We start from the raw sequence: 15294 nt of genomic DNA, 5'->3' as shown, positions 1-15294 counted from the left end.
ATATTATACTTTATTTTCATACCATCTTGTATGTTTTAATATGCACTACATTGATACTTTGTTGTCTTGACGTTTTTACCGTTAAAGGAAAGGTTTCCATACTTTAGTGTTCTTGATTGAAATAGGATTGTTCACAAATAACGATCAGCTTCATGCTCAATGATCTGTTCCCAATGATATTCTGTTCGATTTGCTTTGATGAGCGTTTTTGTTACTGATATGATGGTAAAATACTTGATTTCCCAAACCAAATCGCCAAACCCAGGTACTGCTGGCGTGGTGCGACATGTTGCGTGGAATTTAAGTTTTGCAACTGAAGCCACATTGAAAATTATGAAGATTTCTTCAGTGGAAAAACTACCTCTAGTAGTGGCGGCACAAGTGCATCGTGGAAAAACCAGCATAAAACTTCAGACGATTTATAGTGCTCAAGACATGGCAATTTCAACAACAGAGCAAATACTGTCACCTCTCTGAACATTGTTTGATATACAAATCAATGTTGATTTATAGATTTTGCTTCGTAGTTTATTCAATATTCTGACCATTGTAAGTTGTGTGTTATATTAATGTAAAATGTAGAATCAGTGACAATTCTATGAAACGTTGCAGAGCCTGCAAAACCAACCATCACTAGAGTTGAAAGAAGCGCAACAGACAGGACATCACAGGTGCGTGCTGGCTTCAACTTCCAGTGTAAAATAGCTCATCTACTACTTCTTTGTAGGCCACTCTACAGTCAGTAGCAGTCTATGGAAGCTACAATTTAAAGTAGCCTATGATATATTCTTTCGCTTAGTTAAAGCAGTCGTTATTGTTCTTTCTATTTGCCCATAACAAAAGCTATTGATTATAAAAATATTGTCTACTGCTTTACAAGTCGAGTACTTCTGATCTGAATCTTGTTCTTTTATTCAATCTACTGAAAATACTGCCATTTTAAATCCTTTGGAAATAACTCTGCCTGTTTGTAGTTTGTTGATCATTGCAAAGTAACGTACTCGCATTTGGTATTGACTATTGAATATTGATGGAGAAAAGTTGAAATGTTGTGTCAATAATAATGAAGTTGTCAAAATATCGTAAGTCTTCTTTTTTTATTGTCGCACTTGATTCCAAGCATTGACTGGGCACCTCTTACATGAAAAGTTTCCAAGATTCTCTGTTGTTTGGTGTGTGTATCAAGTGTATGTTGGTGTTGGTTTTGTCAGTTTGTTGGTTTAAATAGGTCAATCTTTGTCTGCCTTGGACACGCTTCCCTTCAATTTTGCCTGTGAGAGAGACTCCAGAGAGGTGTTCTAATTTTCCTTTTCACAGCATCATCATCATCCGTTCAGTCGTTTACGACTCTCGGTCACTCTATACGTCATCTTTCTCCACATCTCTCGATCCCACGCAGCCTCCTTCAATTCATGCACTCCCATGCCACTGTCATTTACAATCGTGTCAAGCCATCTTGTTTTCGGGCGTCCCCTTCCTCTTCCTCCGCTCACCAAACCAAGCATGATGTCTTTTTCCATTGATTTGCTTCTCATTATGTGGCCAAAATATGAAAGTTTCTGCCTGACGATTCTAGCTTCTAGGGATATGTCCGGTTTAATTTGTTCAAGAATTTTCTCATTTGTTATTTTGGCTGTCCAAGGAACACGCAGTAACCTTTTCCAACACCACAATTCAAATGCGTCAATCTTTCTTCTGTCTGTTTTGTTCATTGTCCATGTTTCGCATCCGTAAGTTGCAATTGGGAATATTACAGCACGTGTCCTTTTCACAGCACGTGTCCTAAAAATTGAAGTTGATTTTCTTTGATATTTTTTAGTAGATTCTTTGTTTGCTTGACTTGCTTTAAAACGTTTTCGTGGCTTTTTATGTCAGTTCAGGAAATCCTCTGCATTTTTTCGGAATGCCCAGATTTCAAACCCATTTATTCTTTTATTAATTGGTTTGGTAATTGACTAATTGTCCAGGCTTCTGAGTTATATTTAAAAATTAGATAAATATAACACTTTAATATTCTGCATCTAGTTGAGAATGATATTTATCGTAAGTACAGTGTACTGTATAGTTATACAGTATACAAGTACAGTATACTGTAAGTACAGTATACTCCATAATCGGGAAGCTGATCGTGAGCTACACGTCCAGAACAACGGAAAATCTCTGTCCTTCTGCCCCGAACCAAGATATCTTGGGGTGACACTGTACAGATCGCTCACATACCGCCACCATTTGGTGTCACTGCGCAAGAAACTCACATCCCGCGCTGCGCTACTCAAGCGCCTGGCAGGCTCTAGCTGGGGGGCGAGGGCTGACACTTTGCGTATAGCAGCCTTAGCCTTTGTCTACTCTTCAGCAGAGTACTGTGCACCTGTTTGGTGCCGCAGTGCTCACTGCCATAACATCGACACTGCCATAAACAGCGCCCTGCGTACAGTGACCGGATGCCTGCGTCCCACACCACTGGACAACCTCCCCATTCTTGCTGGCATCCAACCCGCTGAGCTTCGTCGCGAAGAAGCCACTCTGTCCCTCGGTCGACGAGCACTGGAGCCTCACCACCTTCTCCACCACAAGATCTCTGCTCTCCCAAACGAGCACCCCCGTCGACTGAAATCAAGACACCCATTCGTGCCAGCCGCTCAACTTCTGATCAACGAAACTGATGAACAAGACATCTCTGCGGCTGCTTGGGTGGACCATAAATGGAGTTCTGAATGGAAGTCAACCGCCACCAGACTCTATTCGTTCATCCCCGACGCCGACACACGCCCCATCGGTCTAACACTACCAAGACAGGCATGGGTGCGCCTTAACCGTCTCCGTATGGGCGTCGGGCTTTTCCGCTCAACCTTGCACCAATGGGGAATGGCTTCTTCCTCCTCCTGTGAATGTGGTGCCGAGGAACAGACCGCAGACCACATCATCAATGACTGCTCCATCTTCAAACCACCTAACGGAGTGGAAGGTCTGCATGTCATGGATGATGAAACCAAAGACTGGCTGCTCTCTAGTAGCCTTCCAGTGTAGTCCGGGAACATCTTGAATCTGGGGTGGTAAAAGGATAGACCCTCGGCCCCAGACGCTCACACGACGACGACGACGACTGTATTGTATAGTACATCATAAAAAATGACTAAAACAACAATAGTCTTCTATGTGAAGTGGAACTAGCAGCGTTGCTCGTTGCAAATGATCCAGCGACATGTCTTGCATAGGAAACCATCTAAAGTAAGTATAACTTATTTTAGTGTTACAACAAGTTACGTTTACGCAGGCGACAGTTACCTTTGCTAAAGTGGAAAACGACGGCGGATTAACATACACAGCTATGTTCGCAAGTGAAACGAATGTATTAAGCGGCTCTGGTGCAAATTCCCCCGTCACTGTATCTCGTCTCACTCCAGTTTGTTTTCTTTCACTCAGGCTGTAGTCAGCTTCAATTTATTGGCAAACACCGTTGGAGTAACATACACAGCCGTGTTTGCAAGCGGACAAGGTCAATTGAGGAGATCAAGTCCAACTTCTCCCATCACTGTATCTGGTCTCACTCCAGGTCAAACATACGTTGTCACTTTGTTTGCTACTGGTCAAGGTGGTGATGGTGAAGCATCGGGTGCAGCTTCAATTACTATGGGTATGTAGATTGTAGATGGTATTGAGCTTTTTGTAAAAAACACGAGATTTTGTGTAATTTTAACGTTAATTACGTAGTTGTTACTATAATACGATTGTATTTCGTCACAAGAGTTTAAATTTTTTAAATTGTTTTCAGTTAGCGTTTAGTGGTAACTTTTTGTAAGGTATACGGCATTTTGGCGTGGCGACCTGTTGCAGGAATATCTCACCGCAAGACTATGTGGTGCGAATCCTATTTTATCCATTTATTTACAAACTCACAACAGATATCTCGTAAATAAAATTGTAATGGGAATTCTGCATTGGTAAACAAAAATACCTACACAAGGCTCAATGACCAATTAGTCTCTCGGCGAGATGTCCCTGCGACAGGCCGACGGCGATCAATTGTCTTGCGCCCAATCGGCCGTTCTAGGTTGTCCTCGTTGTGTTTGTGTGGGACTGAGCAATGTTTTCGAGAACTCGTACGCTAGGATTTGCTGAATATAAATTTCTGCTTACTCAACCTAATAATAGTCATGTTTACTGAAGTGAGAAGTTGCTCAACGCGGAATGCTCATCTGGAGAATATTGATCGCCACCACTGTATCATGGGCTGAAGGTCCCTCATGGTCTAATACTTGAGAAATTCGATTCCATTCGTTTATAGTCAAAAGTTTATCAAAACTGTGCTTCGTTTATTAGTGAACATCGATTATTTTCAGCCCCATCTCCAATCACAAACCTGACCTCAGACAGCCAGACAGAGGAGAGCATCTCGATAACATGGGCGCTTCCAGTTAGCCAGACTACGGAAGATGCAATATTTGATAAACAGGTTTGAAAACGTTACTAGTCATTAAATATATGAGAAAGTTTGTCAGTATAACCTCAGTGTACTGTTTCGATGATACTATCAAAGCGAGAGTGATACATCACATGGAGTATTTTATTGTGACCAGACACACTGAACAACAATTCGATTTCCATTTATTAAATTCCTTTCTAGGTTTATACATCATATTACATCATACATAAATTAGCGTTTTGGAAGTGGAAAAAAATTTGGGCGTTTTAAAGCTTAAAAGTTCCATTTTATGAAATCTTTTAACGCTATTGTTATTTTGCGTAACTATTCTAATTTAACGATTTTGCAGATTAGAAGGCTCAGTGCTTTCATACAAATAAAGCTTGTCACTTACCGTATGGAGTTTCAGACATGACAAATTTGATTTTTGCAAAGCAGAATATGCATTACACCGAGAGAAATATGCTTTGTGTATTCATTCGAGTATATGCCTATTGCCTATGACACATGTACTTTTTATTTCATTGTCTCTCAAATGTCCTTGCAATTAAACACGATTTAACTGTTTATGAGATGAACAAGCTGAATTGTAAACATCAAACCACTAAACTGTGTTTTGTAGATTATCAGATATAGCGTTGTCGACAATGATACAATAGCGGCGATGGAAAAAGAACTTGCTTCCACCATTCAAACCACATTCAATATAACTGGTTTGGTTTCTCGTCTAAACTACAAAATCGAAGTATTCTCTGTCAGTAACGACATCCGCAGTGATCCTGCTACCATTGTGCAACCGACTGGTATGTGTCATTGACAATTATTTGCATTGTGTATAACGTAGAGATCGAAAAAACTTTTTTTTAATTAGAAAATTGTTGTGAACTTTTGAAAACTACATGATCGACCAGCGTCGGTTTCAGCTGAATTGTCATTCGGCATCCACCGAAGCTTTTCGGTCGTCGCAATCCGTGAGATTTGCTTCCTTTTCGCCTCTCAATTACAACGACTGCATTGTTGTCAAAGCATAATGAAAACGCAGTTGGTTCTTTGATTAATTGTGCAGCTGTAAAACATATACCCTACTTTGAATCCGTGACAGTGAGGTTTGATTTGGTTAAAATGTTGCTATCTATTTTTTTGCTATAGATCAAAACTATATGCTTACTTACCCCATCACTAACAACTTTTTAAATCAACATAATTTCATTTGTGTCCTAAAGTTTGCTTCTTTTTGTTCAACAACTATAAACCCTGCCCGGATTAAACTTACATTTTTGATCAACTGCTTTCAATTGAATATGTGAATTTAATAAGAGCCTAACTCCATTGTTTTCAAATGTCGGAAAAGCGTAGTTTCATATCCCGTATTGTAATGTCTGTAGTTTGTGCATATTTATCAAATTTCATACTCCATAGATACTTTTGGTCCAAACGATTTACGTGACATAAGCCGAACTACTACCAGCATCGAAGTGCAATGGAGAGCACCAAGTGTACAGGTGGTATTCGACGAATACGTTTTATTTCACTCAGTGCAAGGCAGTTCAAGCTCACCAATTGAAACGTAAGAATGTCTGGCGCTCTACTGCACGTTCTTACTTGGTAAATAATTTACAGCTTCAATTGTTGGTTGGTTTTGTTAAAACTTGTGTACCTTCCAGTTTATCATCGCCATATTCTTAAGGATTTTTATAGTCTATGTTTACTGATAAAATATTTTATCCTAGCTTGATCAGTAAATAAAGAATCTTTGTTTGTAATAACTTGTTTGTAACTGACACACTTTTGGAGCTTGGTGAAACTTGAATTTGTAAAAACACGAATTCCAAAAAATCACAATCGGCTTTGGTCAAGCGACTTTCAAGTGACAACATTTGTCTGTGGTTATTGCTTTATCAACTTCCTTTTGGCGAGTCTGTCTCAGAAATCCTGAAACTGAGCCCAAAAATGACATGACAATAAACAGAGACGTGTCAAGTCATCATCAGGGTGTTAAAAATATCGAGCCCGAAGGCCACCGCAAAGTGAAGAGTATCAAGTTCTGCAGTAGACTTTGTAGCAATCTGTAAAGATTGATGTAATTGCACTTCACAAGCCGCGTTTCATAACTTGATGTCTAAGTTTGACAACAGTCGAAAAACACGACTTGTAAATTTCAATTTTTAATTGTTCAACTTTTACTTTTAGGCTTTGGCTTCAAGTGCAATGTTATGTTGGTTGATTTATTGTTATGCATTTATATTGAGTGACAGTGATCTAAAATATATTGTAAATCTTCTTAACTTTGCCTTTGTAGAATAATACCGAAGGACGTGACAAGATACAACATAACTGGACTCCACCCTGGTACTTTGTACGCTGTCTCCATCATCAGTAGTGGGAACACCAACAGTTCGGCTGAAGACGGCAGTTTCCCGACCAGTAAGAAGCTTGATGTTTTCTTGTACATGTCCAGTTGTCTACTGCAGTGCTTTTCAACCTTTTTGTCCGTGGTACACCTTTTTTAAAATTTTAATAACTTTGTATACCTCACAAATAGCAATGTTTAATTGTGCACAGGAAGTAAAAAAAACTAACATTCATTAAATATTAGTAGGCTACAAGTAGAAGGCTACAAGAAACTACGCATGCAAAAGTGCAAAAAAACGTCAAAACTGAAGTTGATTTTAATGGCTAGCTTGTTGCTGTCTCTGTTGTGACTTCCACTACCACAGATCTAAGCTGTATAGTGTATACCCTACGTATACCCTTCTCCAGTTGTATACCCTAGTTTTGATCTGGTATACACTTTGGTATACAGCATACCCGGTTGAAAAGCACTGGTCTACTGTATATTAAACTTCTTGACAAAGGCCAACGTTGTTACATTTTCATTTTTTAATATATTTTTGGTTTATTCATCTATCATCGTATGAGGCATATTGTTTTTTACAGCGTTTTTCTTGGGAATGGCTTGAAATAACTATGCTTCTGTTCACAGTACATTGCATGACAGAAGGTTGAAACACAACGATTAATGTGGCTGTTTTTGAGATCATTTCAATATTTTTTGTTATTCAGCAATGAGGAACAATGTTTTCTTGGTCGTTAGTTGAAACAATTACTGCAATTTAAGCGAATTGGGTTTTGAGCACCGGTAGGATTTGTGGTGTGTTTTATGTTTCAATGTGTGGTGTTGTATGCAAGTTTGCATGGCTGACGGTTTTGGTGTGTGACTTTCACGACACAACACAAAACACTCTCACCCACCAACAACTGCTGCATCACCACACATCCGCTGTGACGTCCCTGGTTGTCACCGCATCCAGAGGAAGCAAGTTTGTGAAGGAAAGTGGAGTTGAAGGAACGTGAGATGATGCATATTGCATACGGTACCTGGATTGGATAGGATACGCTTTTTTTTACAACGACTTATTAGCACATTAAGTCATGTCTCTGGAACCATGTCCAAATCATCCGTTCAACGGCGAGTAGGAATTCGCCTGTAACATTTTGTGAAATTTGTCTGGAAACAATTGGGTACTTCTTCACCCATTGTTGGTATGTATATTTGCTTTGTGTTATTGTCAAACCATAATGGTGAGCATAGTAATTCAAGCTTACCATGTTTTTTTATGTTTGTTTGTTGTAACTGTCATAACTTTTATGAAACTGTCTTTACTGAACGTATAAAAGCAGCTGTTCAAGCATAATTTTACAAGAGGCGTTTTAAATTTAGTGCTTTCTATTGTCTTGTAGCAGTTGCTGCTGTATGAACATAGTTTCACTTTGCAGTTTGTTTTGGTGTGATCAACTGCAAATGTTTCCACGGACTGTACTTTACTGAAGTCTTTTTTTATTTGTTTTGTGGATTAAATTGATCACACAACACAGCAGCGTACTCCAATGCAAAATATGCATTTCCGACAGATGATCACAATTTATTAGTCAAAATTTTGCTTTTTGCCAATCAGCCTGAAACACTGTTTATTGCAAAACTGCAACGCATGTCAAGCTCTGCTATTGCCATCATGTTTTTCACCAGCCAAGCTTGATTCTCAAAATTTTTGTAACTTTACTCTTCAAAGGTTCATGGTTTCAGTTACAAAAAACGTGATAGCCATAAAAAGACTAGGCTATACAACAGGTGAGATGTCATGCAAATGTCAGTTCATAATATTAATAGGAAAAGGAAACATTCAAATTAGTTACACTCCGACTTTTATTGGCTTTTGCTTGTTCAAGCATTTGTTCCGTCTTCCATTGGCACAGTGTATTCTATGATTGTTGGCAATGGTTATTGGGTCTTTGAGGGTAACTGCCTTGGGCAAAAGTCGATATGTAGAGGTCAGAGGATGACTTTACTTTTCTGGTCTTGCGCTTTGCCGTCCAACTATCCCAACTGAAACCATGCAATCATCTCTATTCAAGTGATTTGATATATTCTTTTATCACAGTACAGTATTTATCTTGTCTCTCAAACACTGTGACCAAATTGTCAGCTGATTTCATCCGCGTTGGCGTACCACGCTCTGTGCTACAGATAATTAACAAACATTAAACAAATTAATGTAGTTTTTCTTATTGTTGCTGCATAATGAGAATGCTCGTTTGTTCTTTTAACGCGGAAATGCCACTTGTTAGTAATAATTCTCGGCGGTGCATTATTGATACTTGGCTATCGTGACTGTTAGTCAAATGGCGATGAATCAATAACAAACACCGCTTATCCATTTATGGCAATGCTGCATTTATCCTTATTTTGCAATGTGACTGCATTTATATGTGTGTGTACTGGACTTAATAACAGTTTCGCTATTAAATCAGTTTTTTTTATCGTTGCAGCAAAAATAATACTTGCCGTAATGTAGCAGTGATCTAGAAAAGCACGGAAGCGACAAAGCGCGAAACTTAAGACCTGTTTGACTCCGAAATCGATTAGTACGTTAAACAATCTGGCACTGTCGCAACATGTAATGTAGTATGTAAAAAATGGAATTTTTGTGCGATTCAATCTATGTGAAAGATTTGAAACTACGTTATGTTGCTTCAGGAAAAAGTTGAAAATTTGAGTCTGGGATGTTACAGCGGGTTGAGGTTTTTTAATCAACTGTCCTTTCAAAATCATAGTAGGCGTCGTCTTATGCCGTTCTCTAACCACTTCTAGTGCTCATCGCGTTATTTTTATTTTTTGCAAGTCACGGGTATTGTTGGCAAGAACGTTATCATCATTTTGTTAACTTATGATGAATCAAAGAAGATTGGTTCGTTTGTGGAGATGCTGCGTTGTTTCTTAATTATGAATAATTTTTATTTTCTTGTACACTGATTGTCGCTTGCACAGCCGAGTGTTCAAAGCCCTGGTAGGACGCACGAAAGGGCACTGGTTCGGCACCGCTCAAAAAGTGTGTCTTTGGCGCTTGAGGTTGGCTTCCTTGCCTTCCCGTCCACTTACTTTAAATCTTCATCAGGCATAAAGCCTGGGTACGAGTGAATGGCCTTATAGAACGATGAAATAAATTGATGTCCTACCAGTACAACAACTTTTCTATGTACTACTCAAGTACTCATGGTAGTAGCTTTTCCTTTTTTGGAAAATCTAAGGTTAATGAAATCCAAATCTTGTACAGTCAGGGAATGTCGAAATGGCCTAGAAAGTCTTCGCTTGGTTTATGTGTAGTGAAACCATTGGTGGTTTTGTTTAAGCGAGAGGTGTCTGAGTGGACCACTTTTATTGTCTAGCTGCACGTTTTGAATTATTCAAATCAATAATTGTTATTTCTTGGAAACTTTTTGTGTGAAAAGTTTCGATTTTACTTGTTTAAGCGTAGTAGGCATCTTATAATGTTCTCTTAACCAATAACCATACACACTAACACAGTGCTTATTGCGTACATTTTTTGCAAGTCATGAATGAGCAATCATGTGTGTCCATCGTCCACGTAGAAAACCAAGCGTTTGTCAATGTATAAAAAATATTTTGACAGCATTATGATTTTTTGTAGTTTTTTTTTACAGAATACCATCATCATTTCATAAATATCTACTATGGTGCATATTAACAATGGTTTTTGATCCGGGATTTGATGCGCCGTAATATCTATGCGACGATAAGTTTTTTGTTTTATCAGTTCACTATCTCACAGCTGCACACTAACTTGGCTGGTTCCTCTATTCTCCATCCACTTCAAGCACTAAGCAAATTTTGATGTTTTCTTCCTTAACCCTATAATAACCGAATATGATATGAGAAGTTTTTATGACTTTTGCTTGAGAGTGTTTGATTGTGTCATTGTTGTATGAGCTGCATTGTGGATGTCTTTGGTCAGACTTCTGTGGCGCTGGGTGATGGTTTTTGTCATTGCGTTGTTTTTGTCTTAAATGCGTGAACGTGGTTGAGACCATGGTTGTGTGCTTCATTTGAGATGCAAAATTTACCATCTAAGCAATGTTACGTGACGTCAGTGCTATATGGTAGATGCCGCCTCAGAATACCAACTTGCTGATGCTGCAACTTTACTTCGGAGTCAATTCAGTTTTATTTTTCATTGCTGGCGTGAACATGTAGAGAACGACAAAGTAAACACACGAGTTTGGCACCAACAAAAAAATAATAATGATACCAAAAGATTTAAAATGTGCATCGATAAAAGTGTTTGGAAAACACTTCCTTAGATTTAGGCTTAGTATAATGAGAATCTCATCTTCTCATCTTTCGATGCTTGGATCAAGTATGGGTCTCACCTTTACCTTTACCTACCTTAAATTTGCACTGCTACCAAACCTAGAAAAGATTTTTTTATTATTATTTTGTTGGCTGTAAGAATAGACCTGCAATTAACACTTGCAAGTGCAACGAGAGCGATTTAAACTTAACACACAAAAGAAATTCAAAAAGTGACAAGTTTCCCGAACTTGTTTCTTTGAGAGTCTCGCCTTCAAAAAATTATAGACTAATTTCTGGCATTTTTCTGATGGCTGTAGGCTAGACCAGTGTTTCCCAGCCAGTGGGTCACGAGCCACTGGTGGGTCGCGAAGCTATTTCAGATGGGCCACGAAGCATTTCTAAATGGTACAGTTTTCTATTAGATCGGGAAATTATTGTATTACCATTACGTAAAAATGATGCAACAATGTAAGAAATCGAATGCGTCATTGAAACCATCGAAGTTTAAGAGGCACCTGGACACACACCACCCAAAAAGTACAATGAAAACAGTGCCTGAAAACGGACGTTCTTAATGCTACGTTACATGTGAGCTTGTCTCCTATCAAGCCTATGCAAGCTCAAGTTTCACATTAATATTAAATTGCATGTGGACACATTGTTTCTTTTCTCATTAATTCGCTTTTCATTCGTTTGGTCATATGTTATTGTGCATCGCACGAAAATATGTAATAAAACTTAAAAGTGGGTCGCGAACTTAAAAAAGTTGGGAATCACTGGGCTAGACTATCACAAGATGTTGTAATGATAACCAGCTTTTTATCTTATGATAGTCTGGTCTACGGTCACCGCACCGGAAGAACGCAAGAAATTAATCTGAATTTTGGACCTAAAAAGCCGAAATCTTGCATCCGATTTTTAAAATTTTTTAGCTTTGCGTCACGCTTCAGCTTTTTTACATCACAATGATAGAAAATCAATACTATCAAAACGCTTCACAAAACAATTTGCCTCTGATTTCCTGCTTTGAAGCGCTAAATCGACGCAATCAAATAAAAAACACCTTTCTTAGCACCTTTGCCTGCTCGCAACGTGGTTGTCATGCCAACCAGCACAACAAGCATCCGCGTCTCTTGGGATGCATCATCATCTGGAGGATATCATCAATTCATCGTTTATACCGATGATTTGCGCTCCGGACGTCGCAACATCACTGTGGACAACAACACTTTGGAAACCATCTTGGATGGCCTCACTCCTGGATCTATGTATGTCGCCAGGGTTGGTGTCATATTCTTTGGAATTCAAAGTGAAAGTGCATCCAGTGTCCCTGCCCCAACATGTAAGTCAATCTAAGGGTTTGTCGGTATGCATCCAAGAGAAACAAACTTTCGTTTTAATTGATATGATGCTTTCTGTTGTTCACTAAACCTTGAAATGTTTGTGACGGTGATTGAGGTGTTCGTGTTTCCTTTGAATTTGCAAAGAAAAACAAAACCTGCTGACTAGAGCATCGAACTCGTGTGCTGTATTTCTGGGCATGATACACGTTCAGTGTATCATTCCATCTGTAAAGTTTGTTGCAGATCTGATGAAACACCCTGTCATGACCGCACTATTAATTGTACTATGTGGATTGTCTGCGATGTGTTCTAATAACTGTAAAAATACGTTGCATTATCGAAAACTTACCGATTTCAGATCCAGATCCCCCGTCAGATTTCAACGTGGAAGCCTCATTTCGGACGAATGACGTCACAATGAACTGGGCTCCTCCAACATTAGGTGAAGCAGACTCCTTCTTTGTCATCTTCACTGATGTTCTCACTGGGTTGAAAACGCATGAAGACACCACCACAGAAACAAGCTACTCTGTCACACTCAAGTACGGAAGCAAGTACTCCATTGCTTTGATCGCGGAGTACAAAGGATATAATAGCACCACTGCACGTCAGGCAACAGTGATTGGTAAGGAGGTTGAAGACGTTATCAAGTTTTTAAAGTTTATTCTTGAACATCGATAATTTGAAGTTTATTTGTTGAATTAAGAAGTTCAAAGAGTGCCGAGTTATCTACTTAACGACCTGCTGGGACGATCGCATGGAGTATTTGAACACATTCTTTGTACTGGGTGCTATCTTCCAACATACGTCATAGCTGGTCTACTTAAAGAGCTTGTTCCTTGTAAACATTACATGGTTTCACACCACCTGGCGTATGTGGTTCTGTCACTTTCATATTAGTATGTCGTGTAGTCTGGCAATTTTCATTCCCGATGTGACGTATTTTAATGTCGAAATGTGACGTAATGATATCGCGTTCCCAAAGTTTTCAATTTATCTTTGTTTTAGCTCCATTGCCAGCTCAACAGCTGATGGTTAGTCCGCAGAGCACAACCACTCTTCGTGCTGACTGGCGGGAACCGGTTAGCGGCGGTTTTCACCGGTTTCTTGTTCACGTTGTCAATGCTACAAGCAATATCACCACAATTCCAGTCGGAAATGAAACCGTCTCGACTGAAATTCCTGACTTGACTCCAGGGTCTTATTACATTGTCATAGTAAAAACCGAGTTCTTTGATGTGATTGGTGAAGAGATTACCAACACCGACAACCCGACATGTGAGTTTTTGTGTACCAGTTTGGTTTCACGTGTTTCTTGTTTAATTTTCAACAGGAATAAATATTGTAGATTAATGTTACTACATAAAAAACAAAACAAAAAGGTTTTCATTTTGGTGACAAATAGAAATCTATCAATCAAATTATTGATTGGTACATCAGTACTCATCAGTCAGATTTATCAGTACTCATCAGTCAGATTTATTTAAATGCTTTTTATTTGGTTTTGTTATTTTTTATGAAAGTAGACAAAAACATTTACTTTGGCATCTTATCCGTATACTAAATCTTCTTCAACACAAATAATTTTGAACATGAAAATATTTTACAACTTCATTCTACCTAATCATATTGCTGGAGTAAGGATATATGTCGAAAACGCTCATTTGATGAGCATGACACGAATCATTGGATGTTTTGTGCAAGACAAACACCCCAGTTTTCTTCATGTGATATTTTGTTTAGATTCCGATCCAGTGACCTCCCTCAAAGCTCCTCCAACATCTGTGAATTCATCAGTGTCTTTATTTTGGTTTCCTCCTGGACTTGGGGAGGCAGATAAATACATCATCACGTACACTGATGAGGATGGTGATCTTGTACGGAACCTCACCACTGAGGAGACCACTGATGAGTTTGTGCTAGAATTTGGGAACCGATATTCCATTGAAGTCTTCACCGTCTTTGCTGGATTGCGCGGGGATTCTGAAAACGCTACAACGATCATAAGTGATTATAAAGCATCTCGTTCTTGTGCATGGGTGGTGGCAATTCACTATGTTCCGTTTCGAACGAATTTTGTAACCGAAATATCACTGCAATAAATTGACAAGAAGGCTGATTAGTTACAGAGCTATTGCCGGTGCTTTCTGTCCTATTTTAAATAATTAAAATTTAGTAAGCGGTGAAAAGATGATATACGTAATATGTAATCTATACGACATAGGTAATGAGTTTAAAGATGTTTTAGTTTAATACCAAGCAAATTGGTGAATGCATGTTCATTGTTCATTGTTTGCAATTGATCAACCTGCGGTATCGAAACTGAAAGAAGGTTACAATCCTCAACAAGTTTATAGTAATTATTTCTACAAATTAATTATTAATTAATGTAATATTTTCATTTTACAGATTGGCGCTTTATCAAGCTTTAATACGTTGAAGCAACGTAATATTATCAAACTTTCTTGTCTGCGTCGCAATACTTGCAGTCTTGCATGCTCTGCACTCTGCAGGTCGACTTCATGACGTCACGAGTTAATAAGATACTTGGAAAACCAGCCTTGGCTTTCACTGGATCATAATCATATATTATAATTGCTTTGTTTGGAAATTTTTACCAAGGTTTTTGTGAAAAATATTCGTTTTTTTGTATTACTAAATTTTTTTGTATTAATACAATACATTAGATGAATTAATTTAAATACAATGTGCATTTATAATTTTTTTTTGCCTTTAATTCGTTTCCATTGCCACTTTTTGCGTTATTTTCACTTCAGTTGCTGCAAGGCGACTTTGCAATCCTGAAAATGAGGATAAAAGAACTGCAGTGTTGCCACCTTTAAATATTAACAAACACAACACGTGGTGAATAACTTGTG

At 38.5% G+C, this 15294-nt stretch overlaps 2 protein-coding genes across 2 annotated transcripts in view; both read left to right on the top strand.

Annotated features, from left to right (window-relative positions):
- The window catches only part of LOC145770919 (fibronectin-like), a 45516-nt gene that overhangs the window by 16099 nt on the left and 14123 nt on the right, over positions 1-15294 (top strand). The window contains exons 12-17 of the mRNA XM_082582663.1: positions 613-671; positions 3424-3634; positions 4341-4453; positions 5046-5226; positions 5843-5990; positions 6723-6847. Of these exons, the coding sequence (XP_082438789.1) occupies positions 613-671; positions 3424-3634; positions 4341-4453; positions 5046-5226; positions 5843-5990; positions 6723-6847 (837 nt within the window). The remainder of the gene's footprint in view (positions 1-612; positions 672-3423; positions 3635-4340; positions 4454-5045; positions 5227-5842; positions 5991-6722; positions 6848-15294) is intronic.
- On the top strand, positions 12174-14517 carry LOC145770101 (receptor-type tyrosine-protein phosphatase H-like). The gene is made up of 4 exons (XM_082581689.1): positions 12174-12414; positions 12774-13040; positions 13424-13693; positions 14159-14517. The coding sequence occupies exons 1-4, from the start codon at positions 12174-12176 to the stop codon at positions 14515-14517; spliced, it is 1137 nt and encodes a 378-aa protein (XP_082437815.1).

Source organism: Aplidium turbinatum, chromosome 5 (genome assembly GCF_918807975.1).
Source record: "Aplidium turbinatum chromosome 5, kaAplTurb1.1, whole genome shotgun sequence".
NCBI classification, from domain to species: domain Eukaryota; kingdom Metazoa; phylum Chordata; class Ascidiacea; order Aplousobranchia; family Polyclinidae; genus Aplidium; species Aplidium turbinatum.
The sequence above is the reverse complement of the archived record's forward strand: the minus strand, read 5'-3'. Positions and strand labels throughout refer to the sequence as shown.

What these genes read in the sequence shown, in the direction of transcription:
- LOC145770101 (XM_082581689.1), top strand. Translation starts at nt 12,174, where the DNA reads ATGCCAACCAGCACAACAAGCATCCGCGTCTCTTGGGATGCATCATCA. An exon ending in ACGTCAGGCAACAGTGATTG is followed by an intron (nt 13,041 to 13,423) that starts GTAAGGAGGTTG and finishes TCTTTGTTTTAG; the next exon opens with CTCCATTGCCAGCTCAACAG. An exon ending in CAACACCGACAACCCGACAT is followed by an intron (nt 13,694 to 14,158) that starts GTGAGTTTTTGT and finishes TATTTTGTTTAG; the next exon opens with ATTCCGATCCAGTGACCTCC.